The following is an 18,601-nucleotide window of genomic DNA, read 5'->3' as shown; positions in this document are numbered from 1 at the left end:
TCATATACTACATAAACATACAAACAGGAGCAAAAACCAATGAATATAAGCGTGGATGATGTTCAAAACAGAAACTAAAGCAGTCAAAAAACCTAAGTGGAGAAGAAGAGAACAAAAAGACACCATAATGATGTCATAACCAGAGAACAATATTGTAATTGTCCAGTCGATCTTGCAAGTACAGCATGACCAATTGATTTCCTTGGAGACGAAACTCATCAAAGTTCTCTTGCAGCAAAGTACAATGACTTCCCTATCACCGGTTTACTTGGCAAATATTTTTGAAGAAAAAGTTAAGTGAAAGAAATTCCTTATCATTACCGTGAAAAACGAAAGCAGGGAATACATAGGAAAATAATTACCTCCTAACAAAAGTTCGTACACAATTGCTTGGCATAGCGTAGTGTGTGTTAAAAATGACCTTTCCTCTAAAACGTAATGACGTTTCACCTGATGTCATTAACACGAAGAACATCACCCATTAACCCAATGGTTAGCCATCTACTTTCCAAACTCACACGGCGAGGTATATATTGATTCCTGTGGTTTACCTCCACTGAAACACGATATCGTATATTTTATGATAAGGAATGTTGTATCCACCCAATTCAATAATGAGATTACATAGATCAGATTGTATGGTGTATGGACAATGTAGTGTATTTTCATCATCAACGTAGTCGTGCATTCCAAATAGAACAGTTACTGTTTTTGTTTTGAACGTGATTTCCATAGAAACAATGCAAAATATATATGTTTTCTTTAACTCAAAAACGTATTGCCCATTGATGGCAAAATAACACTGTGCTAGATCATCGAAAGTCCAGTTTTATTACTCAACGTTTTCACCCTTGTAAGTACGTTCATGAGTAAAATGTTTATCACTTTATTCACGACATGGAGGAACTGGCACTTATCTTTCCTCTTCACTTCTTGGTTCATGATTGAGTTAGCACGGCTTTTTTTTTAAATCTTCATCTTGAAAAAAAAATGGCGTTTCTTTTGCAATTTTTCTGCCAACCATCGTCAATTTGACTAGAATTGATAAAAACATTGTGAAGTATGCAAATTAAGTGAGGCCAAGTGCTTGATGAACACAGTGGAACGTCTCCTGGATGTATAAAAGAATTGGAGATCTTCCCGTTAGAAGGCACGTGCAGAAAGGGTTGATTCGTGTTAGAGAAGCAGGTGATAAGAAAAGTGTTGGAGGAAGAGAATACTAGACTGTTGTATTTTGTTATTTAGGTCTGTAAATTGGACAATTGTCGGCCCTGCTTTCAACAGCTTTGCAGGAATTTGTCCGCACATACACGAGAGAGCGCGCGCGCGCGCGCACACACACACACACACACACACACACACAGAATATAAACTGCTTATCATTTTATACATATAATCATGGTTCACGTGGTTACATTCAAAAACTATGTAGTCGATTGCATCGACACTTTAATGAGTTAATTTTTCAAAAGGCAGTGACGCAACATAATATTATGTCTACCCCCCCCCCCCCCCGGCGGTAAACATTAATCCTCGTAACCCTTCCCAATAATAATAATAATAATAATAAATTGCTTACTTAAACGTTTAGGCCCCAAATGGGCTTGGGCTCCCACAAAGCTGCTGGGGTTGCTTGGACTGTTACTATGCCTTTTGTCTACTGTCACATCACATACAAGTTACTTCAAACATTTGGTAATGTTATCCAAAGTAGATATCTCCCCCCCCCCCTCTCTCTCTCTCTCTCTCTCTCTCTCTCTCTCTCTCTCTCTCTATATATATATATATATATATATATATATATATATATATATATATATATATATATATATTGGAACCTCGTTAATCCTGACACCTTTGTTCCCAGTGAATATAACTGAATTAACAAGTTTTCCGGAGTATTGAATTATATATATTTTTATTTTACGATGTCATCGTCGGACCGTATACATGTACATGTACTTCCCTGCTGTACATGTACTGTATATGCAATACTGGTTGAAACACACACACACACACACACACACACACACACACACACGGTCACATGATAAACTTTTATTTATAACTTTGACGTACCAATCAATTTGATCAGAGACTGATAAATTGACACACCTCCAAATTTACGTAAGTGAATTTATGTTATCCAACTGACTGTATATTCATATATAAATCTTCGAATTTTCTTACTTTTGGTTGATAATTTCCAATTTTACGCAATCGAAGTTGACGAATTCCAAGCCATTACTTGATGACAAGAAAGAAAACGGTGCAATCTAAAAAAAATAATTTAAAAATTCATTTAGTATGCATCAAATTCCTTGAAATTTGTATAAGATTGCAAAGTACACTGTCTCTTAGCTCATTTAAATACGCATTATTAAAATCATCTCATTTTAAAACGTACTATCTAAAACTCTAATTTAAAACGTATTATAAAAATCGTCTCATCTAAAAACGTATTATCAAAATAATCTTATTTAAAACGTATTCATACACTGATTATGTTCATTCGTTAGCAGTAGATATACATGAGATGCCGTTTTTAAAGAATTTAAGTTCTCCGCCTAAGTAGGTAAGATTTTATCCTAACACAGTGGCATTTAGTAGGCAAAATGATGTAAGACACCGGATTTAAGAGTTGCCTCTCTTTTCCCACACGTGTGTTTACATTCTGCAGTTAAGATGGGAAAAACGAATAAGCCTACTTTTTTCATAAAGGTGACAAAATATAATTGTATTCATCTTATTCTCTGTCGCTTGATTTCGTATCCTTTAAACCCAATGCATATTTAGACGACTTTGCTTGATTCGAACATAGGAGTCTTACGTTTTATCAGTAAAGTATAAATTTATAGTACCGATATTAAGGTGTTTTCGTGCTGACTGAGATTTCATCGTATTTTATTGAAAAAACGTCAGACTCATGTGATTCGAAGTACAGCTTCTTCGTTTGTGAATCTTTTAATCGGAAAGAAACGAAAAATTTGATGTCTACCTGAATATATTTTATACTGTCTTACTCGACACAGTTACATGAATGCCGTCGCCGAATATTCAGGTTTCCCCTACAAGAGTTTTAAGTAGTACTGGAATGTAAGACGTCTTGTCCTACACTGATATTTATGTCTTTGGGTCGACGTCTTGCCCTGCAATGTAAGACGTATTACGTTATTTTATGTTTTACTGCCCAAATAACGGCCTTGTATAGCGTGTTCCAATGTCGGTTGACATCGGAACAAGTAGTCAGAAAGTTTAACGAATATCTCACACAGTTGGCAGCCCATATAGAGACTCTTCCAAAAAACGAAGTATGTTCAAGCAGGTTCATATGGTGGAATATCTTTCTTGAATGAAACAAAATTTTGTTTACAGTTCCAATAGGCATAATATATATTTATTTGTTTCATTAAAGAATCGTTCATCAACTTAACCCGATTTTGGCATTCCTGGCTTCTATCACTTTCCAGCCAACTGAAATGTAGGCCAACAAAATTTGAAAACAGGCCCATTTGCTTGTGTGAGAATTTAATTTCTTAGAAAAAATACATCAGAGTAAGTAAAGTGTTACCAATACATGATAAATTTAACTTGTAGAAAAGAGTTGCTAAGTGTGTGAGATATTACTGAAAAATTTACTTCTGTTACAATGACAGTCGACATCAAAACATACTACACAGTGCTGTCATTTAGACAGTAAGACCTTACCTCAACATCCAAAACATAAATATCAAGGATGAGGTCTTACATTGTAGGACTAGGTTCACGTTTTAGTTAACTGCCTAAATAATGACATTGTGCAGTGTGTTCCTTGGTCAACTGACATTGGAAGAGAGATGCCAAATTTTTAGGATTATCTCACACTTAGCAGCCCATATTGACAATTTTCCACAAATTAAAGCCATATTACTTTAGTTGGACGTTACTTACTCGGATGTCTTTTTTTATCTAATAAATTTAACTTCTAACAAGCAATTGGACTTATTTTAAAGTTCTGTTAACCTACATTTCATTTGGCTGAAATGTCGTGGCAGCTGGGAATATGGAAATGAGATTAAATCAAAGTTTCTTTAGCGAGAAAATTGTTTCGATAGCTTCTTTTCTTTCAAGATACTTGTCAAGCTTTTAACCAATTTTGGCCTTCCCAGCTTCCATCACATTCCAGCCAACCGAAATTAAGCACTCACAGCTAGGCTAATAGTTGGTTGTTCACCATTTTTTTTTTGAGATAGACCAAAGCTGCTTGGCACCATGCTGGGGTTTTCTGGCAAGATAGTTTGGGACAGACAAGCAAAATCCCACTTTTGACCCATGGCATTAAATCCTTCATAACATTAACTTTTTTATTATTAGTCCTTTTCAGAACAGAACACCTGTGTATCCATCATTTATTGACTTGATAAATGTTAACTTGCTAACTCATACATGGAAGGAAGTGGCATGATAGTCCATTAGAGCTAAAGCCTCAAAACTCTACCACTAGTAATGTCAGAAAGAAAAGGTGTAACTCTACTTGTTTTTCTAATTGCTGTGGTGTTTTTTTCACTATATAATTTTTAGTCCTAGGATATCACTTTGAAAATTCTTTCATACCACAAATTGTGTGCACTATTGTCACATTTCTTTATATAATTCTTTGGCATCCTCGCATGCCATCATTTGTCAGCCTTTGCAACTTTATGATGCAGAATAAATTGGATCGACACAACTTGGCTTGTGAAGATGATAACAAAGTGGCTACATTTTCACTATGGATCTCTTTTGTGGTGCCCATGAACAGCACTCTACAGAGCAAGGATCTCAACAGAGTTTCAGGATGAATAATCTTGGACTCCTTACTCATGGAATTCAGGAATTGCCATTTCACTAGTCTTGCCTTTGGCCTGAGAATTTGCATCCTTTGGCTACAGGGTTCAAGCAGTATTCTGACTTTCTGTTGCTTACTTCATTTAGACTTACTTCATTCATTCCAAGAGAAGAGCAGAGTTTTGACCATATCTTTCTATCCATCTGTTATCATCTTTTGATGAAAGTTATTTTATTCATCTAAAGGCAATAACCTCAGTTATCTTAAGTGAATCATCATGAGGCTTTGCCCACATATATGTTGATAGGGAAGGAATGTCCCTTGGGGTATAAGGTCATGGTCACAGGAGCCATTGTTTTAAGTTTAGGTGTGTGGTCATTGGATAAAACTTTTCATGTATTATTTTTGATATTGTAAAGTACTTCAAGCTTCTAAAGATTTGGTGCTGTATTAAATCCATGTTATTATTATTATTATTTTTAATATTATTATTATTATTTGATTTTCAGATTTTGTTAGATTCTGTTGCTCATGTGAATTCTACCTAATTTGCATGTTAAAATGCATATGAGACTAACATGAGTCAAATCTCATATGATGAGAATCTTACGTGCAAGAAGGTAGCCAATTTTCTTGAGAAATGAAATGAGTGAGATATGACTGTTTTCCATATTTTGCAAAAGTTTTCTTGCAGCTTTTTTGTAGTATATAATGACATTGTTAAACTGGAAGAGTTCAGACATCAGTTCTTCTGTAGTTTTCTTTGACATCAAACAACTGCATTTTTTATTGGAAATAAAGTAGTTTTGCAGTTTTTCTGTGGTGTTTAATGACATCATTAAACTGGACTATAACTGATCAGTTTAATGTAGTTTTTGTGTCATCATAAAACTGCTTATCTCCGTTACGGATCACTGCCATCTCACCTCTGTCTGCATAGGTTTGAGTCTCGGATTCGGCCAATGTGGGTATGTGAGAAAGCTTGCCAGTAGCTTCTCGAGGGTCGGTGGTTCTTTCCGTGGATTTCTCGGGTTCTTCCTCCACCATTAATACTGGCCGCCATGATGAGCCTATCGTGTGCTGAAAAATGGCGTTAAACCCTACAATAACAACAACAATAAAACTGCTTATCTAGTTTAAATATTTTAACCGATTGCACCACATTTTAACTGCAGCTAGACTGAATACTGCAAAACATACTGATATATATGCAAACAAATTTAACATTCACTAGTTTAACTGTTATTTACCTGGTCTGAAAGAAAACGGTGTAAAACTACAATTTTACTGCAGTTCTTTTTCCTAAAGGAATGGTTTTCGACCCACTTCATTTCATGATGAGCAACAAACTAGATCAACACAACTTGTGAAGATGAGAGCAAAATGGCTTCATTTCTACTGTGGATCAGCTTTGTAACACTCATGAACTGTATTATAAGGAAATCTCTACAGAATTTCAGAATGATGAATCTTGGACTCTTCGCTCATGAACTTAGTAATATCTGCCTTGAAATACCACTGGTTTGGAGAACCACCAATCTTTTTCATGCATGGATCAGGAACTAATTTGATTAGGCCGATAATGAGACTTACAACCATATTCAACAGCATACATAGGAAATCCATGGGAATGATTGGTTGATTTGTTATGGTGTTTTATGGCACAGCAACACAAGTAGGATATTTCTTGTTATGGCAATAAAAGTAAAATGCATTGCTGATCCAACAGTAGGATTTGAACTACACACACTTCTGGTCACATGTTCAGCATTTGGTTGTTGGTTCCAAATATCTAGGACAGAGATAAAAGGGTGAACTGTTCTTTATCTTTTGTTTTTAAAATGGGGAGGGGTTAGGGAAGAGCTGTTTGAAAGGGGCTGTATCTCATGTTTCCCGAATTGTAATCAAATATTTCACATAATTAGCTGAATGAATGATTAAAAGGTCAGAGGTCAGGGTCACTGTTTAGTTGCAGGTGAGATGATCAAGTTAAATTTCTTTTCTTCTCTTTTTATTTATTACTAGGATAGAAACTCCAGGAAAGGAAGAAAGGCAGCACAACTGCACAAGAAACAAAAATCTATAGTAGTTGAAGACATAGATTTACTACACAAAGATCATCTAAAGAAAATTATGTGAGTTACTTGGTTCACATTTTTGATGGAAGTCCTATGATTCACATTTATTATGGGAGTCCTGTGATTCACATTTATTAATGTCACATTAATTGCGGGGTTATTAAAAACATGGTTCAAGTTTAAGATGCCGTCCAAGTAGAAGATGGGAATTTTTAAGTGGTGGTATACAAAGTCACAAGACTTAAGTATTAACTTAATGTAAAAGAGTGTTCATTTTAAATTGGTATCATAGACCACCAATTATCCAGATGATACAGTTTTGTTCACATTGACTTCAGTATATCCCTTGGAAATGTAATTTCCCACTTGATGAAAATTAATCAACCTTATTTTATGGACAAAGTCATTATCACAGTTGATTTAGATCATTGGCATTTTTCAGTATTATACGAAATACACAAGGTGTGGAAAATGAGTCCAAGATGGATTGTTTTGGTTCACAAGCATATATCTGGCAGTTGTCTGTATGAATTTGTAAAGAGAGATGCCATTTGAACATAATATTTATCACACCAGCCAACAAATGGACTGCAAATATAACTTTCCAGGGGGTGATGGAAGCATTGTCATCAAGAAGATATTCTGGTTTTGAGAGTCAAATACAATGGGATAGATTGTAGCAGAGTTTGCCAATGATACTCTCTTCTTCAAAGCCTTTATTGTCAGATATACTTGATATATGTTAAATCATTTGTAAACTGTATAGTCCAGGCTGTAGCGTGAGAGTGAAAGAAATGGAAGAGCCAGTCAGAATTGTGAGCACCTTTTTCACGGAAATTCCATCCAGTGTGTATTTATGACAGACATTGATTTGGGCTGGAGCATCAGTCTTAATTACCCTTGAATCACATAATTTCCTACTGTGCACTCACTGTGCATAACAAATTCACTGTATGTGCAAGTACAAAATTAGCTAGAGTACTGTTTTCACCATATCAGTCAATGATATTTTGCACACATGTAAAACCAATACTAGGCAGAGCCAACAGTTCACCCATGTCACACATGTGCATAACTGAAACGAGGTTAGGTTGTTTTGAGATTATCTCTAATGTTTATGATAGAGGCAGAGGAAATCAATTATGATTTGATTGGATTAACTTTTGATCAGATATTGGCTTTTGATTGCCCATCAAATCAGTTATGGCATGAAAATGAGATTATGGGGTCAAGAGTCAAATGACTCTTCTGTTTTCTCAATTTATTGAGAACCCAGGATTAATATGTAAACTTGTTTACATGATTGCATGTTTTAATTACAATGGTCCCACTCATGAACAGCCCCCCTGTCCAGTGGCCACCCACTCTTTACAGCCAGAATCCCTCTAACGTGACTAACAGCCAACATATTAGTGCACAAATGTAACATTTACCCATTCAAGCACACACATTTTTTTTATACATATGTGTCCAGAACCAATATTTAATTATGGTAAGGTAATTAATCTAATTAATTATCCAGATATATGTTTCCTTATGTAAAGTTTTTGTTACGGAAAGAAGTGTTGGCTAAGTATATGGACCACTGCGGTTATTATTATATCATTAACGCCGACAGGAAATGGTGTCAGCAGTGTTTTAATAGAGCATTGGGCTTCACACAGATTTTTTTTATTGATGATTACGACTGGACGTTTTTAATTGTCAAGATCATAACATGGTTAGATAGGAATGGGGTCAACAATGTTCTGAAAGAGCTTTGGGCATCACACAATGGATTTTTTTTAAAAAATTGACGATTACAACCAATATAAATGTCAAAATAATGACATGGTCAGATAGGCTAAAAATAGATTTTGTGGATTAACACACACAATAAAACAATTAACGTTAAACAAAACAGGGTACTAGGCAAAGACCAAAAAGTCGTGTGACAGTACATAAAACTTTAATACGTCATCATGTAAACAAGGAAATAATACTTTAGAAGAAAAAGTAAAAGTTATTCAATTTGACAACAATGAGAGGAGTTCACTTGCCGAAAGATTTTATGTTGGGAAGACTCAAATAAACAAGATCATAAAAGATAAGGAGAATATTATGTAGCAGTGGGAAAATGGAGTAAATGGAAAGAGCATTATTTTAAATACAAAACAACATATGTACCAAGATTTAAATAACGTTTTTTAATCTGCATGTCAACAATACCCCACTCGCATTTCATGCCTCAGAATACAAATTATTAATTTATGTTACCTTGAAATAACTCTTTTTTGAAGACAAAAAGAACATTTTAATAATTAATACTACTTTTAGGTGAAGATATTTACTGATTTAAGTTATATGTAGCTTTCTTACTATGTACACATACATATACACATCTCACAAATATAGTCCCCCTCTGGAAAGCCACTCGACTTATAAGGCCACTTTCCTGGTACAGAAGGGGTGGCTGTATGAGAGGGGCACCACTGTATCCCTTTCTACTTTTAAAATTATCCTTACCGTAAATAGAGCAGTGCATTTGCAGCAGGTATTCAATGACATTTACTTTATTGACCGCAGTACAGGTCAACAGTGGCTTTTAACAGGCTGTTTGGAGAAATATATTTAACCTACTGAGGATGCAAGATAGCACACTTCGGTGTCACACATTGAGTGTGTGCTCATGGGTTTCTTATGGTGGATTGTTGACCTAGGTCCTCAGATTTTGAACTTTTTCGTCTGAAAAAAGGTAAAAACAATACCTTCAGCTTTCTTTAAGGAATGTCCATCCATGTCTCCCTTGATGCTAGCAATTGTCACTGTCTTGAATGATAAAATCTGCAAGATGGCAATGAGTACCTATTTTAAAACATCTGGCAATGAAAATATTGAAGGTTTGTGGTAGTCAGCTGAATTGCAGCACACATGTAAAGTGTTTGATGGCTGTCAGTGTCATGTTTCCATGCACTTCACCCTTGTTAACTCAAACCTGTTTATAACTTGGGATCCAGTGTGGATCCCATTTTTGTCTCCTTTAAATACAAAAAGGTGGCCCCATTTCTTGAACATGAAGAAAATCACAATAAAAACTGGTAAATTAAACTTTGATACATCAATCATCTTAAAGTCAAAAACTGCCTAAAGAAATTTGTAACTTATAATAAATCATATCCTTTGTTAAATTTTCTTTGCAAAACAATTCTTATTATACTACAAATAACAATATTAAACAAAATTTCAATAAATGAAAATGTCAGTAATGTCTACTAGTGGCAGCACTTTAAGATATATGTACTAATTAAAACAATTTTGTAAAGTGAAACTGCTGTTTTAGTTCTATATTTTAATTTAGGGTAAACATCTTAAATTCAGTGTTCCCTCTTGTATTTAAATGGTAAAAATGTAAATGTATGATCACAGCTATGTGTGTACCTAATTAAGTGCCAAATGTTTTGAACATTTGTGGAAGTGTTGTACTGTTCAACTAATTAAAAACAGTCCTGGTTTGTATTGTCATATTAATTATATTCTTTGTATCAAATCAGATAAAGGGTGTGCAATTAACAAAAATTTAAAAAGCATGCAACTCCAACCCATGTAAGAGTTAGCTTTCATGGCAATGTATCAGGTTAATTCATTTCCATTAACTAAACACTATATCAAATTATTATGTAGGTAATTTAAAGTATCTAACATAATCAGTGGTTTATCCTTCTGATTAGCAAATGTGATCAGTGATAGCAAGGGAAGCAAGTGAAAGGAGTACTATGTGCATGAAAATCTTTCTTTCACAGATAAGTTCATTGTGGAGAAGCACATTTCAAAAGTGTTGAACTTAAAATTTCCAAATTGACAGTAAATGATTTGAAGGATATGCTGCAGAGATTTCACTGTTACTTGCACTTCATATCAATATATTACTAAAAGAACAATTTAAAAAGTAATGTTTTACTGGTGACAGTTTCTCAAATTAAATGCCCTTTGAAAAAGGAATCTTGTTTTTGTTATAAATCAACAATTACATGAGAATATATTCACATGTTAAAGGAATGACAATATACAATGTTTTTGCAGGTACAGTGTGTTAAAACCTAATGGAATAACATCAATTAATGTTTTACTGATCTTTCACAGGTTGGCTATCTTGAAAGCTTGTATAGATAAAACATCTTCATCAGAAAAATCATTTTATTGACAATTATTCCTAGCACAATTATAAAATTAGTATTAGACCATTAAACAGCCCCTCTTTCTTGACTTAGTACTGATGTCCAGCCAGGATGACAGCCCTTTTTTTTAAATCAGATATCCCTCGGTAACTTGTGCCCTTGCATATACTGCAGTCTGTAATTTTGGACTGCATTGTGCACAAGTTACAGAGGGAGAAGTGTATTTCCAAGCATCCACAGAAGGCCCTTTCAGATCAGTGCAAGGTAGTACACTTCTGTTTTCAACACACAGCTTTCATACATGATATTCAATCAGGTTTGTACTGGATAAGACCTTTAGGTTGACCTCATCCAAATATGTCCACTTTAATATTAATCTCTGCCATAAAATATGAATTTATGAGGGTCCAGAAAAAGTAAATAATTGACATGTAATGACATGTGCAATAAAATTCTTCAAAATTACACCCAGTACTGAAATTGTTGGTACTGAATGCCAGTGTGACATGTACAACTTCTACTATAACAGTGTGACATGTACAACTTCTACTATAACAGTGTGACATGTACAACTTCTACTATAACATTGTGACATGTACAACTTCTACTATAACAGTGTGACATGTACAACTTCTACTATAACATTGTGACATGTACAACTTCTACTATAACAGTGTGACATGTACAAATTCTACTATAACAGTGTGACATGTACAACTTCTACTATAACAGTGCTCCTATTATGTCACTCCAAGGTTAATCCTTTTCAGCCAGTAAAATTAAACTTCTAGAGACAGACATTTATAATGGCGTCAGGAGCAGATTTTAAGAACAGTGATTTAAATAAAAAAGAAAAACAAAATAATTGTCTGGTTTTATTGATGCATTATATTTCCTCTATTTTGAAACAAAGTGAAGAGTGTTCTTTTACTGATTTATCTTATATGTCCTGTCACAGTTGCAACATATCATTGTCACAGTTTAGTTTGAAGTTACTTTCTGAATGCTAAATAATGTTAACAGTGACTGCTAGAGCTAGAGCAATGCATTGTAAAGGTGACTTATGTTATCGTTATGTTCTGGCTATTTTCAGTAAAAATCCAACCTGTGGAAGTGTGAAAATCTCAGGTAAGAAGAGAAGACAGCTGCTGAAGAGACTAAAGCACAGTAAAGCAGAAAAGAGCAAAATGGAGGGTAATTTGAGGATTCATAGGCTTGTAGCAGTCAGTTTTGGAGATATATTCTTAATTAACAAGTTATAGATTTACACTTGTTTTTTTAAAAAAGTGTTTCAAAAATTAATTGATTTTGATTTAGGATCCAAGTTCAAGTTACATCAATAATAGAACCGCATCTGTCTAGAATGTTAGGTCATTATGCCCGCAGTTGACTTGTTTTTCCAAATGAATACAGCATAAGTTAAGAGAAAAGTAATATTGAAAAAAGAAACATGGGATAGAAGAATTTGACCATTTACTTGCACATGTAATGTAAAGAAAGTAATTTTTGACCCAATTTTCTTTTATATGATAGATGGGAGGTAACTCTTGATGTAAACAAGAAACTAATAGAAATGAAACTAATTCCTGTTCAAGATTTCTGGCTTGTGATAGATGGGAGGTAACTCGTCATGTAAACAAGAAAAGATACCTCTTCATGAGTCAAATTCTGCCTTTTCTATCATTAGGATAGTATTTTCTATCAAATAGAAATATCCCTCATTTTGATTGCATAATTTTTCTTTTCTTATTTCTGTTAAATAGAAATATCTCTAATTTCTATTGGACAAAAATATATAATTTCTGTCAACAGAAATATCCCTCATTTTTTACTGGATATCTTATCCTGTTGTTATAGATAAGCATATAATAATGATAATAATAATAATAATAATGATAATAATGAGGACATTGTATAGCGCTTAATCTTTAGAAGCTTTACAACATCAGACAACACCTATAACATAAAAAACATATAATGATATGATTACAAAAAACAAACACCATGAAATTAGAAAACATAAAAAATATGCTTAAAATATTTAAGGTAGGAAACATTAGGTCTTTAAGTTTGTTCTTGCATTTTTTGCTTGGCGTGACTGTTATCATTGGCAAACTGTACATTTTCTTATACTAAATTTGATTAAAATAAAGCTTTCCAACATTACAGAGGTTTGATGAATATTGATACAAGGTTATGTTCTACTGACCTTTGCATTCACCAGTGCAATTCACATGTATGAAAGAGCAAACTTCATTCACAACATACCATTTGTATCAACAACTCTAGCAAACTTCATTCACAACATACCATTTGTATCAACAACTCTAGCAAACTTCATTCACAACATACCATTTGTATCAACAGCTCTAGCAAACTTCATTCACAGCATACCATTTGTATCAGCAACTCTAGCAAACTTCATTCACAGCATACCATTTGTATCAACAACTCTAGCAAACTTCATTCAGAGCATATCATTTGTATCAACAACTCTAGCAAACTTCATTCAGAGCATACCATTTGTATCAACAACTCTAGCGAACTTCATTCACAACATACCATTTGTATCAACAACTCTAGCAAACTTCATTCAGAGCATACCATTTGTATCAACAACTCTAGCAAACTTCATTCAGAGCATACTATTTGTATCAACAACTCTAGCAAACTTCATTCAGAGCATACCATTTGTATCAACAACTCTAGCAAACTTCATTCACAGCACACCATTTGTATCAACAACTCCAGCACAAAATGCAGAGCTTTATTTGATTAGTTTCTTAAAAAATAAGTGGACTGGGAATTACAGAGATCAGCAGAAATTTGACCTTTGTCCACCATGTCCATGCCTGTCAGATCTACTTATTAGATTATTAATTTTTAATCATATTAATACTGGACTGCAAATCAATTACTTGGTTACATTTATTTTGAATATTTATTGATGATGTAGCGGATGATGTTAGTATTTACATGATAGTGTTAGTGCTGCTTCCAAACTATTTTGTTTATTCATTTCATAGTTAAGTCTACTGTTTGTGATGAGGCAAATTTTTATGCAACAATATGGAATTCTTTACTCCATATTTAGACCATTTTAGATTTAAAGAAAACACAAAAAAAAGGAATTAAGACGAGTTTTTTGCTCATATTTGGTGGAAATGGGGAAATTCACACCCTTGGGATAACTATCGTTGCAAGAAACCTTTGTCCCAACAAAAGTTTATCCATCTGGTTTAAATATTCTTGTCTCCACCAAAAATCATTGATAGATTCCAGGGTTCTCATTTTCTGAAGGATCATTGCATAAAACTAGTCTATAAAACATGTTCATGTTACTGCTTTTGTAACAGCCATCATTCTTCATTTTTAATAATTAAAACACACCAAATTTGTTTATTAATGAAACATTTATTTTGTAATTGTCAGCACAAAATATCAATATGACTTATCTGTATTATTATTCAAAGCTTTTAGTTCATCTTTCTGTACTTTATTGCATCTTCCTTCATGAAACTGGTTTGTTCGCAAATATTGTGTTAATGAACTGTTTTGGTACCATTTACCATTGCTTATAAATTGAGCCCAATTGCAAACTGCACATACTGAGATCTGCCATTGCATAACTTATCAGAAGATCCGAGTCTGTGCACTTTGTTTGGAGTAATCACTAGATCGAACAACATAGACCCTCATCAGCCTTCACATTATGTGACAGCAGATCAGGATCTATATTGTTTGCAGTTGAACTCAAGTTACAAGCAAGTATATATGCATTAAGTAATTTTTGTTGGTCACTGTCATCAGGGTTATAGTTTGCTGATGCATGAAGTATAGTGTGGTTGGAGGGCTTATCCATCTTTGAACATTAAAACATGGTATTTTTAAATTGTAATCAATACACATATGCATCTATGCATATACCTTGCTTTGACACTGATCATTTGTTCTGAAAACTTACTTTCTGCATTTGCTTACTTTTAAGTTGGAATAAATGTAAACATTTCAGGTGTTTGAATAATCTTCCAGTAGTTTTATAACAAAAAGTGTTTTTAGTTGTTTGAAATATAATTCTATACATGTGGCTCACTATTTTATCCGAAAAGAAAGTGGTAACATTCTTGCAAATGTAAAGGAGTAACTGGGGGAGTTTAGAAACCAGCTAATTGACACCAAAGGGTGAATAAACTCATTCACTTGTCATAAATTGTCACTTCTGTATGTTGTTATTGGAACAGCTATTATTTTAGTTGACTAATTGCATACATAACATTACAAGCCAATGCATGTGAACTGCCAGAAGGTCAAGGGTTTGTATGTTCATAAAAACATTGCTAATGTAATCAAAATATTGTTGGTGGATTTTGGTATTATTGTTTACTGAGAATCACTTTTGAAGGTGTCTGGTACAACAACCTATATAAATGTCTGGGGAAAACTTGGGCTTTTATTTACCATATATATTGGCTTATAAGTTGAGTCCAACTGCAAAATGCACAGACTCAGATCTTCTGTCAAATAATGCACTAGCAGATCATGGTCTATGCAGTATTTGTTAGGAGTAATCAGTAGAAAAAACATTATAGATCTTGATCTACCATGCATTATGTGATAGATCTGAGTCATTGTTACTTGCAGTTAAAGCTGTCGTAAGTTTAGAAAACTTTTACCTGGTACGCGTTGATCCTAATGATCAGTTATCCAGGTACCTGTTCAAATTTTATTAAATTGTACAAACCTGAAGTCCATTTTTTTGTAAAATTCACATTATCCTAAAAAATATCACTTCCTAATGTCATCTGGTACAAAAATTCATCCTCCTTGTCTGATAAAGTTCTGAAATCTTCCATCATCATTTGGTAAATCTTATAGTCATCATAAATATCTGACTCCCTCTCCTTGGCCTCACTGTCATATGCAGATGCTTTAATACCCTCCCATTCTCCCCTCAATATGATCATCCTGTTACATGAGGTTCTATTCAGCTTAAAACTAGCACCACCTGTAGATGGAATGAGGATCTAATGGCAAGAGTTATTGCCCTTTGTCTATATAATACGAACAGATAAGACATATTTACTGAAAAATGTGCTTTCACCTGTGGCTGCCTGCAATAAGATTTCCTCATTTCTCATGAAATGCATACACAAAAATATATATCATCAGTGAGCCAATGAAATGGGCTCTTGTACATCAAATGAAGTAACCTCTTGTCCATCAAAAACTGAAAATGTTTGGAATAGAAAACCTGATTGGCTCACTCAGTTAACATGAAAGATCATGATGGGTCAGTCTTTTGACAAACGTTTACTCAGGATTATGCCTATTCCAGACCTGCCAACAAAAAAAAATCAAAATTAGGAATTTGCCTCCAAATCACCATTAAAATTAGGAGACAGGGTAAAAAATCACGAAGTACAAGAGTAAGGTGTATATATCACGATAAAGATGTCTACTTTTGTTAATTCAGTCCATTGTATGTTGCAGATTTACATTTCTGCAAAAGTTCATCATTTATTTGTCCTTGGGTGCCAAATTTGCTAACAAGAATAGTTTCCAGGGTTGATGCTGACTGGCTGGTTCTTTGGAGGGTTCTGTTTTTTCTGACCATTGAGAATGCTCTCTCAGCATTGCTGTATTATTGAAAGTATTGATAGCATTTATCTTCCAAGGGTTGGAAACAACAGTTGATCAGATCCATCCTTTTTTTTCTGAGAGCAACCCACTAAAGAATGACTTATTTATTCATGCAAGTGTTGCAGATGTGTCTAAACAATCTGTAGTAATGTTTAAGGACCTGGCCTTTTTCTCCAACCAAATGGAAGGAATCAACACTGATGATTTGCATAAGGAGTTTCAGCTTTACCAAATCTATGATTTTGATGCAGAATTGAATGTGGAAAGAGCTGATCATCAGTGGCAGAATGCATGATAGGCCCCACGAGTCGATGGACGAATGAAAACAAACTGCTTCTCCCAGTCACTCCTATATCTTTTATCCCATTTCTTTTTCATCAGTTACAGTACTTCCTTTTCTTTTTTGCTTCTTGCTGAGAAACTTATCCATTATGATGCTGAGATTTGTTGATGGAGTCGAATAAAGAGAACTACACTGTGAGACAAGCTCTTTGTATTGGCAGATTAAAATCAGAAATCAAACCGGATATTGTAAAGTACTAAGAAACATAACAGAAACATGGAAACAAAAAATGTTTTTGTTAAAAAAAAGGTGTTTTTTTTCCTCAGGGAGTTGAAAAATCTGGAATTTTTCTTAAAATCAGGGAATCGGGAGATAGGTCCATAAGTCAGAATTCTTCCGATCTTTTCAGTAGGGTTGGCTTGTCTGCTGTTCATGAAAAACATGAAAATCTTATAGACAGCTATGGGTGAAAATAGAATGGTACAGATTTTGCCAGTGACTTGCAATGATTACATTTAGAAGGAAGTTTATAGCAAAGCTTAATAACAGAATATGCTTCAGCTTCTTATCATGACTTGTACTGAGATGTGAAACACAACAGAAATAACTAAACAAACCTCATTGCTAACTCTTTTCAGTTGAGGTTGATTTACCAAAGAGAAAAACAATTGCAGATAAAGACACAGAAATGAAGGAAACAAAGAACAAGACAGAATCAGAGGCTAAAGACGTTGACATGGGATGATACAGTGGACAGTCTCAAGGACTGATCAATATCAGTCAATTATGCTAAGACGCCAAGTTACCATTCATTCATTATCAAACAAAATGGCTCCATAGATAACAGCATTACTGCAGGTTACAGTTAACAATTAAAGTCATCTAAATTTGTTATCTGTGGGTAATTTTCAGTAATTTGCTCCTAAAAAAAAGAGATATAATTTATGTCTGAACTTGTTTTATCTGCCACTTGCTCAGATCTTTTTTACATTAGAGGTAGTGTGCAACTAGACTGCACTGCTAGAGAATTACTTCCTAAATTAAATGAACTTACAGATTAGGTTTATGGAAGGTAGGGGTTTGGCCATTTATATTTATACGATTTCAACAGTAAAAACCTAATTTTGGCTGTATAAATGTGTAATGTTTGGCAGATTATGTCACTAGCATTGAGAACAGAGTTCAGGTATGCAAGATGAAATAAACATTGCATCATTTTTTATTTGAGACAACACTTAAATATATCTATCATTTAAAATTAAACTGAATTGCTTATACTACAAGAGTTACACTATTATCGGAGTTAGACATTAGCTATGATATTAACAATTAAAGACAATTGAATACCAGATGTGATCTCTTTGCCTTCTCTTATTTCAACACTAAACGTTCGTATAAAACAGTATTCATTATGAATCTTGATTCTTCAGTTCAGGTATGAAAGCTTCATTCCCTGGGTTTGGTAAATGTACTTATCTTAATACACAACAAACTTGAACTGAAAACTTGACTAATATTTTCCAGCAATCTGGCTGGTCAAAGGATGGTAGGAGTGCATGGATAAAAAAGGCAACGCTTCCTGATCTTATAGTCTAACTGCAATACTTATTTTTCCTATGAAAGCACAGACATAGGCACA

The 18,601-nt window shown here is 34.0% G+C and overlaps 1 protein-coding gene across 1 annotated transcript; it reads left to right on the top strand.

Annotated features, from left to right (window-relative positions):
- Positions 1 to 2,628: 2,628 nt before the first annotated feature.
- Positions 2,629 to 18,313, top strand: LOC149778832 (uncharacterized). Its single transcript, XM_089939581.1, has 4 exons — positions 2,629 to 2,721; positions 6,833 to 6,942; positions 12,133 to 12,233; positions 17,601 to 18,313. Exons 1-4 carry the CDS (start codon positions 2,686 to 2,688, stop codon positions 17,705 to 17,707), a joined length of 354 nt encoding a protein of 117 aa, XP_089795707.1. The 5' UTR covers positions 2,629 to 2,685; the 3' UTR covers positions 17,708 to 18,313.
- Positions 18,314 to 18,601: the final 288 nt, after the last annotated feature.

The sequence above is a fragment of the Sinohyriopsis cumingii genome, chromosome 17 (assembly GCF_028554795.1).
Source record: "Sinohyriopsis cumingii isolate HCF-2022 chromosome 17, ASM2855479v2, whole genome shotgun sequence".
Taxonomy (NCBI): Eukaryota; Metazoa; Mollusca; class Bivalvia; order Unionida; family Unionidae; genus Sinohyriopsis; species Sinohyriopsis cumingii.
The sequence above is the reverse complement of the archived record's forward strand: the minus strand, read 5'-3'. Positions and strand labels throughout refer to the sequence as shown.